Source organism: Cavia porcellus, unplaced genomic scaffold, assembly GCF_034190915.1.
Source record: "Cavia porcellus strain 051 isolate PalLab524CR breed Dunkin Hartley unplaced genomic scaffold, mCavPor4.1 scaffold_8, whole genome shotgun sequence".
In the NCBI taxonomy this organism is placed as follows: Eukaryota; Metazoa; Chordata; class Mammalia; order Rodentia; family Caviidae; genus Cavia; species Cavia porcellus.
Window position 1 is genome coordinate 49,354,266 of NW_026947491.1, and position 24,294 is coordinate 49,378,559.

At 44.2% G+C, this 24,294-nt stretch overlaps 2 protein-coding genes across 19 annotated transcripts; one reads left to right on the plus strand and one right to left on the minus strand.

The window, feature by feature from the left end:
- Positions 1-194: 194 nt before the first annotated feature.
- Positions 195-17,169, minus strand: Pan2 (poly(A) specific ribonuclease subunit PAN2). 18 transcript variants are annotated; one of them, XM_063254947.1, is made up of 28 exons: positions 17,010-17,153; positions 16,643-16,726; positions 16,028-16,408; positions 11,772-11,941; positions 11,536-11,656; positions 11,288-11,365; positions 10,647-10,914; positions 9,914-10,256; positions 9,636-9,732; positions 8,273-8,392; positions 7,841-7,960; positions 7,275-7,403; positions 6,953-7,152; positions 6,711-6,859; positions 6,484-6,590; positions 5,903-6,001; positions 5,235-5,308; positions 4,986-5,133; positions 4,568-4,738; positions 4,382-4,441; positions 3,978-4,068; positions 3,185-3,342; positions 2,950-3,093; positions 2,640-2,819; positions 2,256-2,349; positions 1,525-1,722; positions 1,101-1,184; positions 195-953 (listed from the first exon to the last, which is right to left on the minus strand). In XM_063254947.1, exons 3-27 carry the CDS (start codon positions 16,307-16,309, stop codon positions 1,147-1,149), a joined length of 3,639 nt encoding a protein of 1,212 aa, XP_063111017.1. In that variant the 5' UTR covers positions 16,310-16,408; positions 16,643-16,726; positions 17,010-17,153; the 3' UTR covers positions 195-953; positions 1,101-1,146. The 18 variants fall into 18 exon arrangements, 17 of the variants coding, with proteins under 17 accessions (XP_063111017.1, XP_063111020.1, XP_013014724.1 ...); XM_063254950.1 differs by lacking the exon at positions 16,643-16,726 and having other exon boundaries at positions 10,647-10,719; positions 17,010-17,169; XM_013159270.3 differs by lacking the exon at positions 16,643-16,726 and having other exon boundaries at positions 4,992-5,133; positions 6,723-6,856; positions 17,010-17,169.
- A 5,057-nt stretch (positions 17,170-22,226) lies between these two features.
- Positions 22,227-23,434, plus strand: Il23a (interleukin 23 subunit alpha). The gene is made up of 4 exons (NM_001172969.1): positions 22,227-22,388; positions 22,789-22,890; positions 23,048-23,194; positions 23,276-23,434. The coding sequence occupies exons 1-4, from the start codon at positions 22,227-22,229 to the stop codon at positions 23,432-23,434; spliced, it is 570 nt and encodes a 189-aa protein (NP_001166440.1).
- The last annotated feature ends 860 nt before the right edge of the window (positions 23,435-24,294 follow it).

The following is a 24,294-nucleotide window of genomic DNA, read 5'->3' on the forward strand; positions in this document are numbered from 1 at the left end:
CTATAGCAAAGACCTAACGTTGTCCAGGAAAAACACACATATACGTTCATAATTTTGGCCTCCACAACTTTGTTTTAGGTAGAGAGCTGAACATAACTTTAAAATTTTTTCATTGTTAGGTAAAGCCATAATAGACAAGGAGAGCTGACATTAACTCTACTCATACCAGCCATTCTCTAATGAAAGACAAACAATAATATTCTTGTTTTTATTGTATAAAACATGCGGCTTAAAACAAAAGTTAAAAAAATAAAACTTGAGCCAAAAGAAGGAATGGAAGACAGATGCTTCTCAGCTGCCAAAGGAGTGAGCCAGCTGTTGAGCTAAACTTCCTCTAGGACCCACAGTCATTTTGTTTGCTTGTTTGAGGCAGGGTCATGCCACAAAGTTCAGGCTGGCCTTGAACTTGCTACAATCCTGCTCTTCCTGCCTCAGCCTCCCAATCCTCAACTGGAATTTACCAAAGTCCCTTTTGGCAGTAGTGTTGGCAACACTGGTTTGCTAGGGCCACCTAGGCTACATGCTGGCCCCTTCAGGTATCTCTCCGGCAGTTAAGAGACTTAAGCTAAATGTGGATCTCGTGTTGCAGCCTATCACTGTCCAGGACTTTAGTCCTTAGCCAGTGAGGAGTTTTAATTCAGGTTTTTTGCCTGGGTATTAATTACCTAGGATATTTATTAAGAACACTAATTACTTTCCATCAATTCTAGAATCTTTCTGGCCCACTGTTTTTGCAAAGGATAAAGAAGGAATCTGGCTCCTAGAACCTTTGCAACAATTTAGCTGCATTCCAAATCTATAAATAGCACCATCTGCAGACCCTAAGCAGGTCCGATTCTGGAAGTGGACAGGGTAAAGCCAACTTGGGAAGCGATCTCCCAGTTCTGGAACCATGGAACACTGACAGGAGAGAATGGATCAGAGTGCCAGCACTGAGGAGAAGACAGCTGCATCTGTCAGAAACAAGAGATCACAAATCTTAGTTAAGGTGAATGGGGGAAAAAAAAACACTTTTTTTTTTCTTTTCTTTTGTATTTTGAGACAGGGTCTTGCTATGCAGTTTAGGCTGGCTTTGAACTCACTATGTAGCCCAGGCTGACCTCAAACTCATGGTGATCCCTCTGCTTCAGCTCCTTAATGTGGGGACTACAGGGATGCACCACCATGCCCAGCTGGGATATTTCCTATGAAGGAAGAATGCAACATAAAAATGCATGGAGCAGACCAGGGATATAGCTCAGTGGTGCAATGCCTGCCTGGCAAATGCAAGGTCTTGAGGTCAAATACTGGCACAAAAAACAAAAACAAAAAACTCATGGACCATCCACAAGTATTTTAGAATTAACAAGAGAAAATTATAGACCAATAATGTCTATTTCACTGTTAGGATTAAATGCTTTGTAAAGTGTTAAGTGCTTCACAAAGATAAGGTAGGGGCAGCATTGTTATTATTTTTATGGTGTTTATAATCTATGGAATCAAAACCTATCCAGTTTGATTTCCCTTGTCCCATCCAGATCTTACTCTTTGGACTTGTCTGGCTTTCAGGTTCAGGAACCTTCCAGTCCATTTTTCGTCCCTTTTCATAAAGACCTTTGAGTACTTTGTGGAAGGACTCAGGCTCAGTACCATTCTTGCTTAACTCCAAATACTTTCGGTAGAGCTGAAGGGCTGTGCGGGCATCCTCAATACTGTCATGAGTCTCCCCTTGAATTTTCAGGTCTAGAGTAAGCAGAGATGCAATAGTTTGGGACCTACGAAAGGAAGGTAAGAACATGTCCCACTACTCCCACCCTGCTAGCCAGAAAACAATTAAAAAAGAAAAGCATGCTCTCTGGCAAAGAGTCAAACACCTTCCCTAATGCACAGGAAGGGATACAACACTTTTCTTTTTTTTTTTTTTTTGAGACACAGTCTCGCTATGTAACCTGGACTGGCCTCAAATTTGTGGTAATCCTCCTGTCTCATCCTCCTGAGGGCTGGGACTACAGGCCTGTACTACCACACCCTTACTGAAGCAAATTAATTGTTACCACTAACTCAGGGCCAACCTATTCCTCCTTGGTCCTTCAACATGTTTCAAATTTGTTTTTTTAAAATACAGGGTCTTACTATGTTGCTCAGGCTGACTGTGAACTTACAGTTCTCCTGCCTCAACTCCCAAGTAATTAGGATTACTGGTGTATACTATCAAATTCAGCTAATATTTCCTACACTTAATCTTTACCAGAGGCCTAAAAGGCAGAGCAACTCACCCAGAAAATACCAAGCAAGGAATCGCAAGGAAATCATTCGCTTTCGGGGCATGTGAAACAGATAGACAGTGTCAAGGACTTGGTCTTTGGGCACCTGGCAGGAATAAAAATGTAGGAAACTTAAGTAGGAAATACATAAGGTTTACAATGCCAAAAATATGTTGTATACCTTGATTGGCCCTCCCTCAAAAGTGACTTTTTTTTTGTCTTTTTGAGACAGTGTCTCACTATGCAGTTCAAACTGGCCTTGAGCTCACTTTGTAGCCCAGGCTGGTCTCAAGCTCACAACAATCCTCCTGCCTCAGGCTTCTGAGTGCTGGGATTACAGGCATGCACTACTACACCTGGCTTCACAAGTGACTCTTAAAAGAGCATAGCCCGAACCATGAGGTTGATGACCCGGAAGTCCTTCTGCAGGCCATGTCCCACAAACTTCACTCCAATGTCAATCAGAAAACGAAGCTTTAAGTAGGTAGATTTAAGGGTTGTGAGGTGCTTGGAGGAAATTTTGGCATCAAGGTCTCCTGGCTTTATCCCCGAGTACTGAGTCAAGTAATCCACCACCTAGGAACAGAGAAAAGGACAAATCATTCAGGATGTGAGGTGCAGTCTCCTCCTACAACTCTTCCCAGGGTCCTTGGGCACTGTACATAAGCACAAGGTTTAAATCACTGGCACCTCCATATTTTAATACCTGCTCCTGGGTAGAGATGTAGTCATCAATGAAAGGGATACCCTCATTGGGCCCCTGGCCCCGAACACAGGTGATCCTTGCTACTGACATCTGGCTTGGTTTAATAGTAGACTTAGTGCCATCGCTGCGTAACTCTGCTTCTTCCTATGTGACAAGAGTTACTCAGAGACATACTTACAATTCCTAACACCTTTAGAGTTCTATTGCAGTGTCCCATTTGTTTGTTCTTGGTTACCTCATTAAGTGTGACAAATTCAGCATCAAGGCCCACCAGGTCCCCAACCTGTGGCATCTCACTCAGCATCAGTGGAATAAAGGTAGTATGTGTTTTTCGCTGCTTCCGTGCCAGGGAGGCTTCAGCTAGCAACACACTAGCCTCGATAGGATTCTTGACTGAAAGGGAAAATACAGAAGAGAGGGCCAGGGATTGGGAAGTACCTAGAGGGGAGGACCCAGGGTGGCTGATCAGAGAGATTCTGGATCTACTCTGTGATTCCCTCAGTAATCAAAGTATCTGAGTAAAAGATTATATCTGATAAACAGAACAGGTAGACAGAGCAGATTGAATCAGAAAATTATCAAGAGATATGCCAAAGAAAAAATAGAAATATGACAGAAAACAAGCTCTTCACTTTGGACTTTAGTTTAGAAAATTTAGAAAAATAACGTTACAAAAAAAATTATTGTTTAGAGGTACCAAATAGAGACTTAACAAGGAGCTCATCTCCAAAAGAAGAGATAAGAACCCCCTTAGGGATAAGAATTCTTACCCCTTAGGGATAAGAATAGGTGGACTCAAAATCATATTAAACCATTTTGATCAAATGCCTCATCTCCCCCGCTACCTACTCCACCCTCATGATTTCCAGCTTCGACATTTAAGGTCTAATAGGCAGAAATCTCTTTAGTATTCTGGGAAACATTAGCATTAATTAACCAGTCCTGAGCACTAACAAGCTATTTCTCAGATCTTTTCTGAAACCTAATTTAAACTGCCCCCACCCTTAGGTCTGCTTTATACCACTTACTATTCAGGTTGTATCTGGAATTGAGATTCCTCTTCACATAATAAAGGATAGCAGGTACTTTCCAATTCATGTCAAACTGTACTGACTCATGCTAGAGAAAAGCAAGGGGCTAGGTGTGTAGATCCGTGGGAGAGTGTTTATCTAGCATACATAAGGACCTGGGTTCAATCCCTAGCATTGGTAAGGAAAAGAAAAAATACCTATGGGCCTATGAATGTACATCCCTTTCCCATTCCCCAAACCAGACTGAGGCCAGGCCTCAGGTGTGATTTTAATTTTACTAACATCATTTATTCCAGACAACCCCTCCCTCTTGAATATGCCTGGAATGCTACAGGGCCCTGAGGATGAAGACACTAACAAAGAGGGACATAAAAGGGGAAATAAAACATATTGCAACTCACTTTATCAATAGGTTCAATAAGGAAGTCATTGAAGAGATACCACTGCTGGTGAGTGACACCCTGTAGAGACAAAGGCAGCTGCCAAATGGCTGGTAATGGCTGGACCATTCTGTTAGGAATTCCAGGACACAGCCAGGACCCCACTGTGACCTTTCCCAAGAGTGCTCATGGCTCATATGAACTCACCTCCTTGCGCTGGTGGTACGTCTCGCCGACTTTGATGTGAGCCACCAGGCTGCCCCCTGTGCGCGAGTCCAGGATGTGCACCACAGTAGCCATCAGGTCATACACACAGACACCACGCTCCTCCTCTGCCTTGGCCAGGCCCCACTGCGAGGGGGCACCCAGGCTGCTGAGCTATGTTTAAAGATTGGGAAGACCGGGAATGGGGATAAAGGGCAGGGAGCTGGGGATGTCAGGGATGGGGAACCAGGGTAGGTTATCTTCATCATAGCCTATCTATGACTCCCAGAACTGAACCAAATCACTGGGGAAAATCCCACCATTGGTAAATGTTAAGACTTGTTCTCTTCCTTAAGGTTCCACCTCCCCCTGCTCTGCTTCTACCACACCTTCTGTCCCTTATTCCCAGTTTTTCAACAACCTGCACCTCATCCCCATCAGTCCAATTGCAAACATCCAGCCCTTTGTTCTTGGTCATCTTCATCCGAATAGAAAAAGGAAGCCAGACATTTTTCAACTCCTCAATGGAGGAACACAACAGCAAACCTTCTGGACTCCTTAGTTCCTTCCTATCAGAACAGAATTACAAATGTACTCAAAGCATCTAGCCAGAAACAAGAGGAGCCACTGGGTAATTCAATCCTTTGATAACAACCAAGATGTTACGTACCGATCGGCCAGAGCAAATTCCTTATTCTTGGAGATCTCTCCACCATATTTCTTTATTGCCATCTTGAAAGCAACCTGAACAAGAAGGAAAAAATATCTGATTCCTTAAAAACATAATCCTATATGAAAGTCAGAAAGAAGAAAAAAATAAAAAAATCTACCTAGTACTTTGGGAGGTTGAGCTAGGAGAATTGCAAGTTTAGTCCAGTCTGGGTAATTTCGGGACTTAGAAAATTTTTTAAATAAGGGATGGGAATGTAACTCAGTATAAAGGTCTCCAGTAGTTAAAAAAAAAATTCAATCTCCAGTAGTTAAAAAAAAAAAGAGAAGAAGTAAAAGAAAAGTCCTGTAATCCCATCACTTGGGAGGCTGAAGCAGGGGGATGGTTACAAGTTCTGAGCTACACAGTGAGTTTAAGGGCAGCCTGAACTACATAGTGAGACCCTGTCTCAAAAAAATAAATAAGCTGGGCGTGGTGGCACTGTAGTCCCGTACTCAGGAGACTAAGGCAGGAGGATCATTAAGAGTTCAGACCAGCCTGGACTACAAAGTGTGCTCAAGGCTAGCCTGAACTGTACAGCAAGACCCTGTCTCACAACGACAGACAGACAGACAGACCGATGGAAAGAAAGAATTCCTAAAATCCCTGTGTTATGACCTAGTTCTTACCTCAGCCTGAATTCTCCAGAAATCTGCCTCTTTTGAACTGTTTACTTCACAATTAATGACAAGAATATCTGGGAGATGGCGGATGTTTCGAGTCTGAATCTGAGAAGACAAAACAAAGATCAGGATGGAAGTCGGGTGTGATGGTGCACTTTTGTAATCCCAGCACTTGGGAGGCTGAGCCAGGAGGATCATTGAGTTTGAGACCAACCTGGACTACAAAGTGAGCCCAAGGTCAGCCTGAACTGCATAGCAAGACCCTTTCTCAAAAAAGACAAACAAAAACAACAACAACACAGGATGGAGTCTACATGGAAAGAAACCTGGACAGGAATAGAAACAATCTGAGGTTGGTCCCTCAAACTGGGGTTTCTCTCATTCTTTTTTTTGTTTGTTGTTTTTGGTATTGGGGATCGAACTCACCACCTCGAGCTTGCCAGGCAGGGGCATTCATGCCACTGAGCTAAATTCCTGGCAGGTTTCTCTCATTCTGTATAGATCCCTGCTGACTGAGTGAATCCCAAGTGTGACCATAGCTGAGACACTAATGTATTAAGATTCTAGTCCAGGGCCACGACACTCACCGTGGGCTGGTACTTCTCACAGTTGTCACACCAGGCCTGGGTATTCTGCTCCAAGCAGATGCTTCGCTTCAGCACCTGAGCAAAGTCATAGTTCTTCCCAGTCTTATCTAAGAGGAAACTGGATACTTCACTCCAGGCTCTCCCTTCCGCTAGTTAGCTCCCCCAACATCCCTCCCTGCTGTTACAGGATATCCAGGGGGTCTTCCCAACCCAGCTTTAGGGTATACCACAGTTGCTACCCTCAGGGTAGGAGAGTGTGAAAAGCAGGGTGGATGACGTGCGCACGGTCTCACTGCCACAGCGGCAGAGGCTGCAGTTCTCCATCTCACAGCTGAACAGCTGCCCAATTACAGAGTCCCCCGATGAACAAAAGCTGCTAAGAGTGGGGAGGGTAATATATGCACACTCAGGAAGTTATGAGACTCTTTAAGGTCTTGAAAGCTTTAACTGTTCCTGTGTAATCCTATACCTGCCTCCAACACCTCGGTAAGCCTGGGGTACTTCCAGCTCCTGCATGTCCTGATGCAGTTGTGTGAGAATGAAGCGATTCCACCTCTGAATGAGCCTGGCCAGATTACCTTTGCCTGATGCCTCATCTGAGTCAGCCAGGATCAGGCCAAGGGCTGAGGCCTCGGGAATGGTACGGAATGCCCGAAGAAAATTACTGCCCTGGAAAGGGTATGAGGATGGGAAAGGTTATTTTCTCTCCTGTGGATAGTAACATAGCAATGTCCCTGCTTACTCTCCTCAATTCCTCTTCCATTTTAAATGTCCTAGGTCCAGGAACTGACCTGGCAAGGGTCACCACGAGAGAGGTCCAACATATGGAAGAGGAAGCCCAGCTCACATGCCAGGCAGAACTCTTTCTGGCAAAGGTGGTTCTGGATTAGACAGCGAACAGGCTCCAGGAAATAAAGCACCTGGAGGGAAGAAAAGGATAACTGGTACAGGAAATTGAGAGGAAGAGAAGTGGTAAGGTTAAGTGAGCTGTTAGAGAATACAAAGGACTCTACCAAAGCACTGGGGCTCACAGAGACCTGCAGCTGTGGAAGCAATAAGGAATGCTAAATGAGGCCAAGGTATGGTGGTCTCAGTCACAGAAACCTGGAAAGAAGCTGGACATAGTGGCACACACCCGTAATCCTAGCACTTGGGAAGTTGAGGCAGGAGGATCATCTAGGCTACATACTAATTTCAAGGCCATCCCTAACTACACCGTGATACCCTGTCTCAAAACAAAACTAAAAAACAAAACAAACACATGGAAACCTGGGAAGAGTAGAATAGGGGCTGAAGAGCAATGGGCAAGAAAGAGAGTAGGCAGCATGTTCTGTTTAATGGAAATCTCAGCCCTTACCTGAATCATGCAGTTACAGTAAGCATTGGGGATGTGGGGCTCTAATCCAGCAAAGAGGGTCTTATTATAGTGTTTGAAGTCAAAGTCTTCCAGCCCGAGCTTGGAATACTTGATGGTTACCTGAAACAGAAACAGTATGAGCAAGATGAGACTATCCTTATAGTCCCTGAAATGTTCCCAGGATTCCATGCCTTCCCTAAAGCCTCCCTCCTGGGTCCACAGTGGTAGGTGAAGGCTGCTTTTTTATGTGTTTTGGTGCTAGTGGTCAAGCCTAGGGCCTCATGCACACTGGCTAAGCACTGTATCACTGGGCTACCTCCCTAGTCACAGGGAAGCTTCTTGACTGAGACCTTCAGTTCTTTTTTATATGATATCCTTCCCAGGACATCCTTCCACATCCCACAGGTTCACTGACTTGGTGTTCCCGGGCACCTTGCGGTATTTCTTGGAAACCATGTGGAGATGTGGCTCTTCTTCCCGCCCTATCAGTGACTCAGTGACCTGGCTAGAGCTGTCAAATTCATTGTCCAACTCCTTTAGTCGGTAAGGAATCTAGGGTTTAAAGAAAAAAAGAGGTAACTCTGTTGTATGTCTTTTCTTTTTTTGTTTTGTTTTGTTTTGTTTGCTATGTAGCTCAGGCTGGCCTCAAACTCACTATGTAGCATAGGCTGGCCTTGAACTCGAAGTGATCCTCCTGCCTCAGTCTCAAGTGCTGGGATTACAGGTGTGTGCCACCATGCCTAGCTTTTGTATGTCTTAATAGTTTTCAGTTCCCTTTTATCCCAACATTGAGAAAGCCACCAAGCTATAAGCCTTCTATTTGCATAGTGTTCTCAGCATCCTCTGCTTCCTTTTTATTTCTACTACCATCTTTCTGCTCCATTACAGCTGGACAGCTGTGACAACTCCCCACTATCTGTCTATATTCACTCTGTCCAGCTACCAAAAGAACCATCTCAGAATACTGATTTCAGTGCAAGACTTTTTCCACTATACACTAGCATTCAAAGCTTCACTATCCTCATCGTTTCTAACCTCTAATTTCCTGCTACTTCCCATTATTAACTGCTTATCTAGCCAGATTTGCCTCCTCTTCATAAATGCTTTTGCATTTGAGACCTTTAAAAATACTGATCTCTCATCTTGACTCTTCTCCACCATTACCATCTACTTATAATCCCCCCTTTCCAGCTTAATATGTGCTTTTTTTTTTCTTTTCTTTTTTGTACAAGGGATCTAACTCTTGACCTTGCACTTGCCGGGCAAGGGTTTATGCCACAGAGCTAAATCCCTGGCCCCAATATGTGCTTTTTTCTTATGCTATTCCTGACCACTCTAGCCCAGGAAACATTTCCCCTCCAAATGGCATTGGCATTGAATGCTTCTAATCCTCCTTTGACTTCTTTGCTTTTTGTTGCTGTTGTTTGAGACAGTGCTCGATGTGTAGTTCAGACTGGTCTTGAATTCACCTCAATTCTCCTGCCTCAGCCTCCCAAGTAACAGGATTACAGGCATACACCACCATGCTCTGCCTATAATATCCCTTTGGCATTAACAATAGGACATAAATAATTTCTGATGTAGATAATGTTTTACCTTTAACCAGATACTAAACTTCCTAAGAGCAAGGACCCATCTTCCATGTCTCTGAATTCTCCCTTACACTAAACATAGATCCTTCAATTTGGCAGGCTGCCAAAGCCCCACAAACTGTCTAAAAGCAAAAGTCTAGTAAAGGAAAAAGAGAATCATCAGTGGGCTAGGGTGGAGGCTAACCCCTTTCCTCTGAACACACCTGATTGCGCAGTCTGGTGCGGGGGTTGGGTGCATAGCCAATGAAGCCCACTTTCTTCATGGTGCGCAGTATCTCTGCATCCACAGGTGGTGCTCGCCTATAATCCAGTATAATTCTAGGGCTTCCACCTTTCCACTCCCCAAGCCCCAGTAGTTTAAAAAAAAAAAGAAAGAGGAGGAGGCAGACAAACATCAGGATGATAGTAGGGCACTAGCAAAAAATTCTGTTGTTTTGCCCCTTTCCCCCTCCCTCCTTTCGATCTAGAGGTTAGGTACAACCTGGGAGCAGGAGCAGAGTTGGCAGCAGGCCAATCAGAGAGGAGCACATCAGTGGTAAGTGGAACAGGGATGAGGGAAAGAGGCAGCAGGTCTTGGCTCCAGTCCAAAGGAGGCAGTGAGTCCACAAGACAAGGCAAAGCAAATTCAGTCTCACGGGAGTAGGGGTTGAAGGAAGGCTCAGGGGAATCACTCCAAAGGTGCACACAGCCCTCAGAATCCCCAAAGGCCAGGGCCTGCTTGCTAGCGGACACATCAAATGTCATTAGCAGAGGTCCCACAGGATTCACATGGAAGATATCTGCTGGGTTGGCCAGGCCTGTGGGCTCACAAAACTGGCATTGCCCTAGGAGGGAGGAAGAGACTCATTGAGCCCTAGAAAGTGAAAGGGGGACATCTTTTTATACCTTTTCTCCTCTCGTCTCTTGATATCAAGGGAAGACATACCCTAAATTCATGCCTAGAGATAGAATCCCATCTGATGCCTTCCCATAAATCACAAGATGATTTGCTGCTTAGCAAAAGCAATTTGCAAGTTAGTTTGCCTATTTCGTCTTTATTTTTCCCGTATTCCTCATACCCAGGGAGAAAATAAAACTGCTCATCTCTAAACAAGCCTAAGTGAAATAGTGGGAGTATTGCTTTCCCCTAAAAGAGGGTCTGGAGAGTATTCCTTATGCCTAGTTCCTCTTTGCTCACTGACATCTCTAACCCATTTCTTACAACCCCTTTATACCTGACTGGGAGATGATAGCAAGACGAGAAGTATATGTAGGAATGAAGCGCAGGAAGGCAGGATCCACATGAACCTGAAGTGGTGTGATGGCTCGCATCATTCGCAAATCATACACCTTAAGGAATCGGTCGCAGGCCAGGCCAGTGAGGCGGCTAGAGAAGCCACAGGCAGCCAGCAGGTTGCCATGAACATCAAAATCTGACAGGCTCCCTGAGAAGGCATCGAATTCATGCTCCACCTTAAAACTACGGAGGTCTCGAAGGGAAACCTAAAGAAGGGATAACTGTTATCTGCCAACTCTGCTGTTAGGAAGAATCCTGCACTTACCTAACCCTGTGAAGTCGCTACTTTAGAAACTAAAGCTCTAGGATATGGATATTTAGAGCAAATAAAAGGCTAAAAAGAGAAACTAAGAGCTGGAAGGGACGTTCAAAAGAACTCTTGTTTACCCTTTTTCTTTCTAGGCACTTAGTTTTAGAAAACATCAAGACACAAGATAATTTCATAGTGTAACATAACCAAGTAGGAAGTGAATTCATTCTTCTCCTCCCTCATTTCCAATCCAACTAGGAAAAGCACATCTCAATCAGGTGTCTAGTGAAGCAGGGCTTATGGTAGGAAAACAAATGGAATTTGGTCACCTTGCCGGATGTGTGGCCACAGAAGAAGAAGCGATTTGTCTGTCTCATGATGGTAACTCCAGGTAACTCGACTGCATACTAGAGAGAGAAAGAGGAGAAACCAGTGAGAAAAATGACTTTCTCTAACGACCAAAGGAACAGAAAGGTCATCTCCAATTTCAAGCACATTGCCAGCCCAAGCATATACCCTCCTCTGTAATGTCCTAGGCCCTGCAAGGGGCTTTCTTGGGTCCAGCCCAGGCTTGCACCTTTTGAGTCTCCTGGACAGTGTTCAGATCAATCTCCAGTATATGGTTCTGCAGACCACCCACAAGTAGCGTGCTGCTGTCAGTCAGCAGGAGACTGTGCATGTCCTCACTCTCATCCAGCCTGTGAGAAAAAGTAAAAGACCAACAGGCCAGAGTCTTACCAGCTGCCAATCCTTTTAGCCTTCCCACACTATAAGTTTTTCTCTTTTCTGGTGCAGAACTGAAAAGCTACTTACAAGTAATCAAATATAATGAGTCCCCCACGAGCCATATACTTGAGGTTGTTCTTTGTGAGAAAAAGGATACCATTCTCCAAACTTTGAATCTGGCGAATGTCATCACTGCCATTGACCTGAAAGGATGAGTAGCGCTCCAAGGCTGGGCCAAAAAAAGAAGTGGCATGGCCCTGCAAGAGACAAAGACAACAGAGACATCCAGAATGGAGGTTTAAGGCCATTCCAGATACAGGATTGAAATCTGCTTAGCTTTTCTTCTCTTTGATCTGGACTTTCTGGCTTAGGGATAACTGAGGCATATGGCTAGGAGCAGTCAGTAAACACTGTCCCACATGAATGAATTACAAAATACAAATACTTTGTTTTGTTTTTTGTGTTGAGACAGGGTCTCACTATGCAGTTCAGGCTGGCCTTGAATCACATTGTAGCCCAGACTGGTCTCGAACTCTCAAAATCCTCCTGCTTCAGCCTCTCAAGTGCTGGGATTACACGAGTGCATCACCACACCTGGCTACAAAATACTTTCGTAAACTCTACCTCACTTTATCCTCACAATCATCCTACTGAACAGTTAATATCTCAGTTTATTAGATCTGCACACAAAAGGCCAGGGACAAAGTCCCTGGACCCTGGACCTCCACTAGGCAGTTGGCTTTTTCTTCTTCTTCTATATTGGGAATTAAACCTAGCATAATACATGCTACAGAAATGCTCTGTAACTGAGCTACATGCTCAAAACCCTCCTTTATTAATTTTCAGCTAGGCTCTCACTAATTTGACCAAACTAGTATCTAATTTGAGATCCAGGTACCTGGGATTACAGGTAAGCACCACCACACTGGCTATATTTTCCTGGCACTGAGGTTCAGCTCAGCTGGCTTTTTTATGATTCATAGTCAAGTCTTTTTGTTTGTTTTGTTTTGGTTTGGTTTTCTCTGACAAGGTCTTGCTATGTAGTTTGGGCTGGCTTTGAAATTACAATATAGCCCAAGCTGGCTGGAACTAGCTGCAATCCTCCTGCCTCAGGCTTCTAAGTCCTGGGACTGATTACAAGTATACACCACATCATCACAAAGTCCATAGTCAAGCCTTAATCTCTATCAGTCATTTAGGAAATGAGTAACAAGCTGGAACAGAGAATGTAAAGCTCATTCTGACTTTGCCTTCTGTGATGCTGTTCACTCCTGGTTTCTGTTCTGATTCTCAGTTCGTATCTTTTCCTTGTAAGCGCTCCTTCTTCTTCTTCTTTTTTTTTTTTTTTTGTCTTTTTTGTTTTTACCAGTACCAGGGATCCAACTCACGACTGCCTGCTTGCAAGGCAGGCACTTATGCTGCTGAGCTAAAACCCCAGCTCCCAAGCTCTCCTTCTTTCCACCACTCTTGAAACATGGCTATTCTCAATCTACTAACTTCTTATTCCATCCTGAAGCTAATGATTCATTATTTCCTCCTCTTACTTGTACCACTTATACAGCCAAATACTTATTAAACATCTCTTTTGCTAAGTGGGCTGATGCATGCTATAATCCTGGCATTCTGGAAGGCTCAGGTAGAAGAATCTCAAGTCAAGCCCAGTCTAGGCAATTTAACAAGTTAGTAAGACCTCCTGTTAAAATAAAAAATAAATGAATAAAAAGGCCCTGGCTTCAATCTGGAGTACCAAAAAAGAACTCTCTCTAGGGTTGGGGATTTAGCCCAGCAGCATAAGTGCCTGCCTGGCAAGCACGAAGTTGTGAGTTCAATCCCTGGTACAAAAAAAAAAAAAAAAAAAAAAAGACATTTACTAGCCAAGTCCTGTTTATCGTACTTCCAAAATATTTACAAATCTTTCTTGCATACCCATCTCTGGAGTGCTTCCTTCAGGCTTTTACCTTATTTTGTGTACTATTACAATAGCCTGCAAACTCTGAGTTCTGTCCCATGCTCCTTAAATCAACCTCTATTTTTTTTTCTTTTTCCTTTTTATTGGTACCGGGGATCGAACTCACCACTGCCTGCTTGTGAGGCAGGTGCTTATGCTGCTGAGCTAAATCCTGAGCCTCTAAATCAAACTCTATACTGCTACCTCAGCAAGAGGTCCAGGATGCTAATTAGACTTTGTCATTCGGGTAAAAATCCTTCTGTGGACTGAAGGACCAGATGCAAGCTCCTTTAACAGAATATATGAAGTTTTCCAAATATTTGTGCATGCCTTTAAAGGATCTAGATGGCAGGCATGGTGGCTCATGGCTGTAATCCAACACTTGGGAGGCTGAGTAAGGAGGATCACTGTGAGTCTGAGGCCAGCCTGGGACACATAGTGAGCTCAAGGCCAGTCTAAACTACAGTGAGACTGTCAAAAGACAAAAAAAAGAATAAGCGAGAGCCCTGTCTAAAATGATCATCCTGACCTGCATACAGGTCTATAGTCATGTGATTTTTTTTTTTTTTCCTTTTTTTATCGGTACCGGGGATCAAACTCATGACTGTCTGCTTGCAAGGCAGGTGCTTATGCCACTGAGCTAAATCCCCAGCCTCTAGTCATGTGATTTTAAAGAGTGAGAGAATAGCTAAGGGCATGAGGACCCGAGTTCAATCCCCCAACCAAGATTAAATTTTTAAAAATCTGGTTGAACAAATATACTTCTTCAACTTCAGCTTTCAGCCCAGTAAGTCTTAATTTCTCAGTAGTTCCTGCAATCAGTATATTATCTGTGCTGTGTAATATCTTTTTTTTTGGTACTGGGGATCAAACTCAAGACGTTACATTTGCCCGGTAGGCACTCATTACCGCTGAGTTAAATCCCCAGTGCTGTGAAATATCTTAGAAATCTTCTTTTACCCTATTTCAATACAACCTTTCCCCTATTCCTCCTTCAAGATTCAGTTCCTCAGTTTGGATGTCATCTCCCTCTGGAGGCCTTTTCTGAGTCTTTTTTCATGCTTTCTACCACATAGTAGATATTTTCACACTAGCACTTAGTATTGAAAAATTAATTTCCATGTCTTTCGCTTTTTTCTTTTTGTTGTTGCTGTTTTTTAGACAGTCTTACTATGTAGTTCAGGCTGGTCTTGAACTCTTGGTGATCCTCTGACCTTAGCCTTCCCAGTGCTAGGATTACAGGCATGTACTACCATACCTGGTTATTTATTGCTATGTCTTTTTTCCCTCATTGTCATGTGAACTACTTGAAGATAAGGATTGTTTGGTGTGGGGTTTATATGGTTCAGGGGACTGAACCTAGGACCCTGTGCATACTAGGCAGGCACTCTACCTCTGAGCTACATCCCCAAACCTTTTTTATTTTCAAACAGGGTCTTGGTAAATTACTCAGGCTGGCCTTCAACTTGCAATTTTTATGCTTTAGCATCTGAAGCAGCTGGGAACATAGGTGTGACCACTATGCCCAGCTAAAGATTATGTTTTATTCAGCTTTATTTCCTCTCCCTAACAAAGCAATAGATACAACCTACTGAATTAAATGAATGTGACAAATACAGCAAATTCATTCCTTCTAATGGAAGCATAACTCATGCCCTATGAAAGTTAACAAGTAAATCAAGGTCACCATATGATTTTTTTTTTTTGGCACCAGGAACTGAACTCAGAACACTGCAGGCACTCATGCTACTGAGCTATACCCCTAGCCCCTATATTATCATTATACTATGAAACCAAAGGCTTTATTTTAATGATAATATAGGTATACATTTTTAAAAATTAGCATTAATAAAGGCTCAGAGGCAGACTAAAAATCAAAGACAAAATGGCTCCATGTAAAAATGCAGAAACATTCGTTAAAGATTCTGTGATTATTAAATAAAACAGGAGAGGAATTAAAGATTGGATTTGGGTCATTAAAGACTAAATGATGGGTGGAATGGAACTGCAGCACAAATGGGATACTTTTTTTTTTTTTTTTTTTTCTTTTTTGAGACAGGATCTATGAAGTTCAGCAGGCCTTGAGCTCACTTTGTAGCCCAGGCTGGTCTCGAACTCACAATGATCCTCCTGCCTCAGCCTTCCCAGTGCTGGGATTACAGGCCTGAGCCACCACACCTGGCTTGAGATACTGTCTTAAAACTAACAATCTGTGTCACTCATCTCTGGAGGCAAGACTCCCCTGTTTCTTCTCCTTGGCTTGACCAAAGAGACAGGCTAAATCTCATCACTTTAACTCAGTACTGAATCCCTGAAAAGCAGATGTCCTTTGGGCAGACCAGAAAAAGACCTCCGATATGCTCTTTCAAAACCCATTAAGGGGTGTGGTTCTTACCCCATGGCTCCCCACCCACAGCATCTCCTCGTGCAAGTCAAAGTGGGAGACAGTCACAGGCACACCCACTTCAGCCACCACGCTGTGCAATTCAGAGTAGACACCTTCCATTATGTGCACTGATTCTTGGACAGGAAGAGCGTCCAAGGCCACTCCCTCTGGGTCCAGCTCCACATTCTGTAGCAAACTTGGGTTCAGGTGGGCATCCAGGACAGGGTCCAAGGTGGAATGTATGGATGGGGCATACTCTGCCAATCCAGGGTCCAGACCCTCAAAGTTCATGGTGGTGATATGATGGCAGCTGTGTTACAGAGTCCCTGTGGATACCTGACCCAGCCTTCAGCAGAACAGCACCAGTGGGCCTAGAAAGGACATTCTGGCCTGCAAGGGGAAAGAGTAACTCAGTCAGGAGTAGGCCCAGGTACTGGCATTTAGTGTCTTCTAGATTATGTGGATAGGAGGGTGAGGAGGCAAGTAGAAGGGATGACTCTGTCAGAGGCTACAGTAGGCAGCAGGGTGTGGGATGTCCCTTACTCTCCTCTTGACCCTCTGAACTCGCTACCACCCCAGTCTCCTTAACTTCCCTTTCTCCTCCCTCCAGACATGCTCACTTGCCTGGTTCAGCCCTTAACCATCAGGTGAAGGAAGCAGGTTTTTCGGGTATAGGAGAGTTGCAATTAGGTCTAAAATGCTTGTTTCCTAGAATTGGGGGTGGGAAAGGGGATAGTGAGAACAAAACAAGTTTCCTAGAATCTTCTACAATAGTTAGCAGGATTCTCTAGGGGGATCAATAAGAATGGCCAGTTACCAACAATTGTGGCGGGGGTTAGGGGAAGGCGATGGAAACGGACAGCTACCCAGAATTCTCTGGGGGAACCAGAGAAATTGGTTACCCAGAATTCTCCCCCGGTGACGGAGATGGAAGGGATGAGGACAAGGGTCAGATGTGTTCTTGGGGTGCTTACGGGGAATGGGTCATTACCAAGATTTCTCCATGGCGGATATTTTGGAGCGCGTGGAATTAAAATGAGTAGGGGGAGAGCAAGCGCCGTCAACTCCGCGGGAAATTCCAGTTTCCCCAGTTCTACCCCGCGCCTCTAACTCAACCTAACCTACTGCGAGACAGGCAGCAGATTTGCCAATCGCTGCTTCCAATCAGGAAGGGTTTGGGGGCATTTAAGCCAATCAGAAGGCGCAAGGTACAGACGGCTTCCGGAAGAAGGCGCGTTACGCTAGGGCAGGACAAAAATAAGGTTACGGGCAGCCGACGGGGACAAATTGAGACGTATGCGTGCTGGCTTCGAGATGTTGAAAAGTTAGCTTTTGACGTTTAGACCTTCTTGAACAAATCTATCCCCAGATTTGAAAACTGAACTAATAGGTTCTCGATAACTTTAGAAACTAGATTGAGGGGCACGCAGGACAAATTGCAGGGAACTCGCTACTGGGTATTCCCAGCCTAGCCTAGTCCGCCCCCTCTTCTTTGGCTCTCCTGTGAGCCCACTGCATATGACCTTGTGCCCCCGAAACTCGAGGGCATTTCCTATGATTCCTAGATACAGGAGAGAAAAAGGAAGCGGGAGGCCAACTTCTGACTCGGTCCAAGTGGCCACATTTTCTATAGCTCTAAAGACATCCATCTGAAATTCCCATCGGTAGTGTTCTCTCCCCAGAGGGCCCCTCCCCCGCTTCATAGTCCAGGGAACGAGAATCTCCCAACTATCAAATTCCCCTTGTCAGTGGAGCTAGACATTATCTCGCAGAGGGGATGAATACAGCTAGTTGGGCAAACTGGGACATTTGGTAAGGATATGCCACTTATAGTTACTCTGGATTTTCCCCCTGGTACAGAGAATTAAACCCAGGGCCTTTGCTCTGACCTACTTCCACAGACCCCTTTTTAATTTTGAGATAGGGTCTCACTAAATTGCCCAGGCTGATCTCAAACTTGGGATCCTCCTTCCTCCACTTCTCTGAATACTGGGATTACAGGCCTGCACCATCAAGCCTCACTTCTAAGGGATTCATAGGTCCTAACTGTGAGTTTGAACAACTTTGGATTGGATCTAGGCTCTGAGATGTCTTGGGGTAACTTAGCTCAGCTGGTGTTTATAAAGATCACCTATAGGGACTCCCTTCAAAGAAATTCTTCAGAGGTTGTTCGTTTGCCGTGCCGAGAATTGGACCCAAAGCCTTTGCACTGAGCTACATCGCCAACACATTTTCAGTATTTTTAGGCAGAGTCTGGCTAAACTGTCAAATTTCCCAGGCTAGGGTTAAATTTATGATCCTTGTGCCTCAGCCTCCCAGTGTACTGGGTATTACCTGAGCAAGCACCATGCCTAAGGAAGGATACAGTTTTAAAGTGCTTGCCTGGCATGAGAAAAGCTCTGTATTCCATCTCCAGCACTACAAAAAATAAAAAGCAGTTAAAGCATTTCTTTTAAAAAAGAATAGGAGACTTTTATAAAAGGAACCAAGGATTGGGAATGTGAGCCTAGGCTTCAAAGTGAGCTCAAGACCAGGATGAATTGGGGGCTGGGGATTTAGCTCAGCGGCATAAGCACCTGCCTTACAAGCAGGCAGTCATGAGTTCAATCCCTGGTACCGATAAAAATGAAAAAGACCAAAAATAAATAAATAAATAAATAATAAAAAAAAAAACAAAACAGTGGCCCAGTGTTAATGTGTCTGGACTATGTACAGATCAAAAGATTCAAAAACTCAAAACAAATAAATTGTAGGCTTTAACCAGATGTGGTGGCATACACCTCTCTGATCTCAGTACTCTGGAAGGCTAAGGCAAGAGAATCTCAAATTTGAGTGTAGCAGGACAATTCAGCAATTTAAGTGAGACCCTGTTTCAAAACAAAAATGGAAAAGGCTGGGGATATAGCTCATTGCAAAAGCCCTGGGTTGTATATGTGTACCCATGTTCACAGCAGCACAATTTGTAATAGCTAAATCTTGGAAACAACCTAAATGCCCATGAACTGAGGAATGAATAAAAAAGACATGGTATATTTATATAATGGAGCACTACTCAGCCATAAAGGACAAACTTGAGACTTTTATAGATAAATGGATGCAACTTGAGTCCATACTCATAAATGAAATAAAGTAGACATGCATGTGTAAACATCATATTGTTTCACTAGTGTGAGGAGCTGGAAGAAACAACATATGTGTGTGTAGGTAGATAATACAGTTAAAATAGTTACACTATTGATGTCTATGAATTCATTGAAGAGAAAGGTTTGTGTTGGTACTGTTTGGTATCAAGTGTACCAACTTGATACCAAATGCAGATGACTTGTGCTTTGGGTGACTGATTTGGGGATGGCAATGCATAACGTATGTACCATTGTTGTCCCCTAATTATTGTGTTTTAAAATTTTTTTCTCTTTGAAATAAAATGGATTTTGAAAAGCAAAAGCCCTGGGTTAAATTACTAGTATGCTTATTAAAAAAAGAAAAGAAAAAAGAATGCAGGATCTGTGAGGTAGGAGAATCATGAGTTCAAGGCTAGCTTGCACTGCATAGTGAGATCTTGTCTCCAAAACAATGAAAAAGTATACATTTTGTTTTGAGACAGCATTTTACTACCTGGTTTGGACTGACCTTGAGCTCACTATGTAGCCCAGGCAGGGCTCCAAATTGAGGCAATCCTCCTGCCTTGCCCTCCTGGGTAGTAGAAATAGAAACGTGTCATCATGCCTACCTAAAATACAAGCTCTGAAGCCAAATTATGTTTGCAGCACTTCTACCAACTTTGTAGCTTATTTTTTGGTTTTGTTTTGTTTTTTGAGATAGGGTATTGCTTTGTAGTTCAGGCTGACCTTGAGTTCACTGTGTAGCCCAGGCTGGCTTGGAACTTAAGGTTCCTCCTGCCTCAGACTCCCAAGTGCTGATATTAGAGCTGTGCACAGGCACACCCAGCAACTTTGTAGCTTTTTGATTACTGGCAAATTAATTTATCTCTCCACCTCAGATTCTTCATCTGTAATATGGAGATAGTAATATTATCTACGTTATAGGGTTGTTGTAAGAATTAAATGGATTAATATATGTAAAATCCTTAGGCTGAGTACTTGGCATAAACTGAAAATTGGATACATATTAGCCATCTTTAATAAGCACCTGGGGGAACTTTGGCAGGATTTGGAGTCTGTGCATCCAACTAGAAGGCCTGTCCAGGAGTGTCTGGTGAATGATTTGCATAACGGTTGAGGCCCAGCTGACGTCAAGGGCTTCTTGGAGCTCCAGGTCAGAGGTCTCTTTGGAAGTAGTTCCTGTTGCACAAGAGTCCCACAGTTGTCCCACTAACCCTGCTTCCTACCCAACCACTGCAGCACCAGGAAGTGAAACAGGCCAGAGCCCTATGCCTCCAACACCCGTCTCATCCCAGTCCCCAGGGCTCCACTTCCTTCTCCTTTTTAGAGTTCATCTCCAGTTTTTTAGGGCACCCCAAATGGGGACCAGAGCTGGGAAAAGCATAGGAGACACTATACAAAGAGTAACTCCTATGCCTTTTATTTATTTATTTTTTGCAGTACCGGGGATGGAACACAGGATCTCATGCTTGCCAGGCAGGTACTTATGCCACTGAGCTAAATCCCCAGCCCCTTTTTTGGTCTTTTTGAGACAGGTTGTCATTATTTGGTTCAGGCTGGACTTGGTTTCATGTTGTAGCCTAGCTGGTCTCGAACTTGCTGTCCTTCTGCCTCAGCCTCCCAAGTGCTGGAATTACAGGAGTGTGCCACCATGCCTGGCCCCTATGTCCTCTTTTTAACTTCCTTATTCCATTTATGTCTATCCTATACAGGGAAAAGCAAACCATTTTCCCCAAAAAAAGATATTACTTTGGTGGTGGCAATGTTTCACCTAAAGGGTAGATTTACCACAGACTCAAATATTCAAGCCAGAAATTTTATTGGGCAATAGCTCTAAGGGAAGGGAGACCTCCATGCAGGGAAAGTTTCTAAGAACAAAAGAGTCAACTTGTTGGGGATGCTTTGAGAGGCAGCTGTGTGGTCACCCATGGCTCATTCTGACGTCCAAATTGTTTTGGGACCCTCCACAGGGGTTGGGGCAGCCCCAGATTCAGACCACCCTCCACTCCCACACCCAATCTCACACTCAGTTGTTTCGCTGGATGTTGCATCAGGGAGGATGATGAAATCAACGTCAATGGATTTTACCCATGGATGCAACAGGCTGCAGGACCAGCCAGTCACTCTTAGCAGCATCTTCTACTACCAAGAACTAGGATAAAGAAGGCATGGGACAGAAGCTAGGGGCTAACACTGGAACCCTGAAAAAATACCACAGAGCCCATGAAACCTCAGGCCATTGAGTGAGTTGAAAAAATCAGGCGGTTTTTAGTATATGTGCTGCCGAACTGAGCACAAAATCAGGTGGTTTTTTAACCTCTCCTCAGTATTTACCACAGTGAGGCCTCAAGTGGAGCAGATGTGATAACTTCTATTGCATTCATATGGCTTCCTAGTCAACAAAGTGCCTTTGGGTCCATCCTCTTCCTTGAAACCAGGACCACCAGTGAAAAGAACAGTTTGCAATGGAGAACAGTTTCCTTATTCTTAGATAGTGGGCATCAGGTAGCTACCAAACTTTATCCCATCTGCCCTTACCATCCTTCTGGGAGATGAGCAAGTGCTTGTTTTGTTTTTTTCTCAAGCAAGAGGAAATGAGGAAATTAGGTTTGGGGTGGGGTAGGGGTAAAGCTTTGGGAAGCAAAAACATTAGAGACAAATTCATCAGGAAGGAACTTGAGGCCAGATTAATTTAAATGTTACTTCCCCCACCCCTCTATGGCCATTTCGATTCTTGGAGAGCATTACATATGTGTCCCATCCTAGGCCTCCAGCCACAGCAACCTTACTACTCATTTCCCCTGGAACAGAGGATATATACCTGGGCTCTCCACTAAGGGAGATGATGCAGGGAGGGAAATCCCACCTGCTGTGAGTCACCTGGTGCTGTAAAGGGCGGGTCTTGCTCTGGAGAGACCTTAAAAAGTCTGAGAGACAAAGGGAGAGAAACAAAGGGAACCAGCTCAGAAACTCAGTGAACAGACACAGAAGAGAATCAGGCTCAGAGCAAGGGGAAGTGGGCAGAGAGATTCCACAGGACTGGTGCAAGACACTGAGCCATCTAGATTTGAAAAGCAGGTGACAAGATGCTGGGAAGCACAGCTGTGATGCTGCTACTGCTGCTCCCCTGGACTGCACAGACCCGGGCAGTCTCTGGGAGCAGCAACCCATCCTGGACCCAGTGCCAGCAGCTGTCACAGAAGCTCTGCACCCTGGCTTGGAGTGCACATCCATCAGTAGGACATGTGGTGAGTGTCTAATCCTGAGACCAGACAGTGTGAACCTCTCCAGGCCTTCAGAGGCTGCAGAGTTGGGTGGAATCTGTGGCGCTGGGTGGAAGCTGTAGGGTTGAAAGGAATCAGAGTGAGAGGACAGGAGCTTGGGGCTCTGGGAGAACATGAGCCTAAGTGTCTGGTGGGCTTCATACTTGTTATGAGCTGGGGATGTTTCAGTGCTAGAGTGCTTGCCTGACATGCATCAGGCCCTGGGTTCTGTCCCTAGCAAAAAGACAAAACAAAACTTCATTCACTGGGGCTGGGGATTTAGCTCAGCGGCATAAGCGCCTGCCTGCCTTACAAGCAGTCAGTCGTGAGTTCAATCCCTGGTACCAATTAAAAAAAAACTTCATTCACATTTCCTTCATTCCAGGAGCCACCAAGAGAAGAGGCAGATGAAGAGACTACAGATTATGTCCCCCATATCCTATGTGGGGATGGCTGTGATCCACAAGGACTCAAGGACAACAGTCAGGTATCACTAATATGAAGCTGAGCCATGAGGCAAAGGGGACTGGGAACATGAGTGGGCACAGAAGTGAACTACAGGTTGTGGCTAAGAATGGTAAAGAACTGGGTTGATATTTGGTTTGAATGAAGATCATCTGCTTCATTGCTTCTTTCCTTCCCAGTTCTGTTTGCAGAGGATCTACCAGGGTCTGGTTTTCTACCAGAACCTGCTGGGCTCAGACATTTTCACAGGGGAGCCTCCACTATTCCCTGATGGGCCTGTCAGCCAGCTTCACGCCTCCCTGCTGGGGCTCAGCCAACTGCTGCAGGTAGGAACTGGGGGCCTAGAAGGTAGAGGCCTGCAGGGTGGGGGGTAGAGTCCTTTCTGACAGTGCCCTGTTTTCTTTCAGCCTGAGGTTCACCAGTGGGAGCCTCAGATTCCCAGCCTCAGTCCCAACCAGCCATGGCAGCGCCTTCTTCTGAGAATCAAGATCCTTCGCAGCTTCCAGGCCTTTGTGGCTGTAGCTGCCCGAGTCTTTGGCCATGGAGCAGCAACCCTGACCCCTTAATGCCATGGCTCAGCAATGGCAAGACAAATCTATTAGTTCAGGCACGCGAGAGCCAGAAAATGAATTAGTCCATTAATTCTAGTGACAATTGCTTTTAAAAAACTAATACTGTGCTTGCTTCAGATTTTATATATATATATATAATTTTTTTTTTGTACCAGGGATTGAACTCATGACCTTGCACTTGCCAGGCAAGCGCTTATGCCACTGAGCTAAATTCCTGGCCCTGGCAGCACAAATATTAAAATTGGAATGATACTGAGATTAGCATGACCCTTGCAAAGGATGGCACTTTAAGTGTTCTCTATTTAAGAAAAAATTACCAATGCTGACTTGTGACAAAGCTACATATTTATTAGATGGGAAGGGAAATTTTGGTATTATTTATCCTCATAGGAGCAGTATGGGGAGGATTATTTATTGTATTTATAAACAATTGTTATTTTTTCAATAAAGACTTATTTATGTGGCTGAGTCTAATTTCTAGGCTTGGTTGGAAAAATGAAGCAGAAGGAAAAGTAGGGCCAAGGGATTACAAACGCATTTGTTAAAAAACAAACAAACAAAAAAACAAAAAAAACGCATTTGTTCTCCTAATGGGCTATGGTGGAAAGTGATATTCTTTCACGACTCTCTGGTATAGAGTATCTGGAGTTGAGCATGGTGGCACACACCTATTACTCCAGCACTTGGGAGGCCAAGGCAGGACATGTGCCATGAGTTTGAGTCCAGCCTGGGTTACACAATGAGTTCAATACCAGCCTGAACTATGAAGTGAGACTTTATCTCAAGAATCAGAAAAAAAAAAAAATACTGGGTCTTTTAGTATCAAAATGTGGATGGTTGAACAAAATGGAATT